This window comes from Sinocyclocheilus anshuiensis, unplaced genomic scaffold (assembly GCF_001515605.1).
Source record: "Sinocyclocheilus anshuiensis isolate Anshui unplaced genomic scaffold, SAMN03320099.WGS_v1.1 scaffold680, whole genome shotgun sequence".
Lineage (NCBI taxonomy): Eukaryota > Metazoa > Chordata > Actinopteri > Cypriniformes > Cyprinidae > Sinocyclocheilus > Sinocyclocheilus anshuiensis.
Window position 1 is genome coordinate 1445467 of NW_015555783.1, and position 1633 is coordinate 1447099.

A 1633-nucleotide genomic window follows, 5' to 3' on the forward strand; every position below is an offset into this window, starting at 1 on the left:
GAAAGAAAGAAAGAAATATTCAGATGATAGATAGATAGATAGATAGATAGATAGATAGATAGATAGATAGAAAGAAATAGTCAGATGATAGAAAGAAAAAAGAAAGAAATATTCAGTTGATAGATAGATAGATAGATAGATAGATAGATAGATAGATAGATAGATAGATAGATAGATAGATAGATAGATAGATAGATAGATAGATAGATAGATAGATAGATAGATAGATAGATAGATAGATAGATAGATAGATAGATAGATAGATAGATAGATAGATAGATAGATAGATAGATAGATAGATAGATAGATAGATAGATAGATAGATAGATAGATAGATAGATAGATAGATAGATAGATAGATAGATAGATAGATAGATAGATAGATAGATAGATAGATAGATAGATAGATAGATAGATAGATAGATAGATAGATAGATAGATAGATAGATAGATAGATAGATAGATAGATAGATAGATAGATAGATAGATAGATAGATAGATAGATAGATAGATAGATAGATAGATAGATAGATAGATAGATAGATAGATAGATAGATAGATAGATAGATAGATAGATAGATAGATAGATAGATAGATAGATAGATAGATAGATAGATAGATAGATAGATAGATAGATAGATAGATAGATAGATAGATAGATAGATCGATTGATTTAAATAAGTGTTCGCACTAAGCAATATAAAACAGAATTTTTAATATTAGACATACTTGCAGAATTTGAATAATATTTTCTCAAACACCAGGACGGGTCCGGTGCTGCCCAGAATAGTGAGAGGCTGGCCGGCAAAAAACGAGTAAGCAATTCCAGTCATGGAGGCTCCAAACAGAGATTCAATTGCACTCTGGAAAGAAGGGAGAATATGTCACAAAGCATCATGTTTACATGACTGCACTAATATAGATTCAAATATTAATGACTAGCCAACTAGGCCAATTAGATGTGCCTGATGTGTTCAGGTGTTCTTACTATGCATCCCTCTGTGGCTTCTCCCAGCAGTCCTCCGAAGGTGATAACAGGGGACATGCAGGCGCAGTACAGGAACAGGAAAGAGGCCAAACACTGCAGGCTGAGCGCATCTGTGAAATCCGACAGGAAGTGTGGAGTCTTCCTCTTCACATCCAGAACCAATCCACCAAAAAGCCTGACAAAAAACACCAGACACAAGATTACTGCCGTCTGAGCTGCGCAAAGAGGTGGAAAACTGGCTTAAACCGAATTCACAGTGTTACATTCCACAGAGAATTACATGCAAAATAAACACTCACCAGGCTATTTTAATTTCACCAGGCAATTATTTTCATGAAAATTAAACATTTTTCTTCCAAACTGTCATTACTATAATGCAAAAAAAGTACTATTACTTACATTTTTATTTTTATAGTACTGTATTACAGTAATGAAAATTATAGGAATTTGAAAAAAAAAACGTATTATGCATTACAGGAATTTGGGGTTGAACGTGTAATTCTCCTGAAAATAATGTCACAATGCAAAACTATTTTAATGCACCTAAAAATATTCTTCATTATATTATATTATATAGAATATTCTAAAAGTAGTCTTCATTTACAACTAGGGCTGCACGATTAATCGCATGCGATATTTAACGCG

At 32.3% G+C, this 1633-nt stretch overlaps 1 protein-coding gene across 2 annotated transcripts in view; it reads right to left on the reverse strand.

Moving 5' to 3' along the window:
• slc4a10b (solute carrier family 4 member 10b) overlaps positions 1 to 1633 on the reverse strand; it is an 80586-nt gene that overhangs the window by 13865 nt on the left and 65088 nt on the right. For both annotated transcript variants that reach the window (XM_016468859.1, XM_016468860.1), the window contains 2 exons: positions 989 to 1163; positions 730 to 863 (listed from right to left, as the gene is read on the reverse strand). In XM_016468859.1, the coding sequence (XP_016324345.1) occupies positions 730 to 863; positions 989 to 1163 (309 nt within the window). The remainder of the gene's footprint in view (positions 1 to 729; positions 864 to 988; positions 1164 to 1633) is intronic.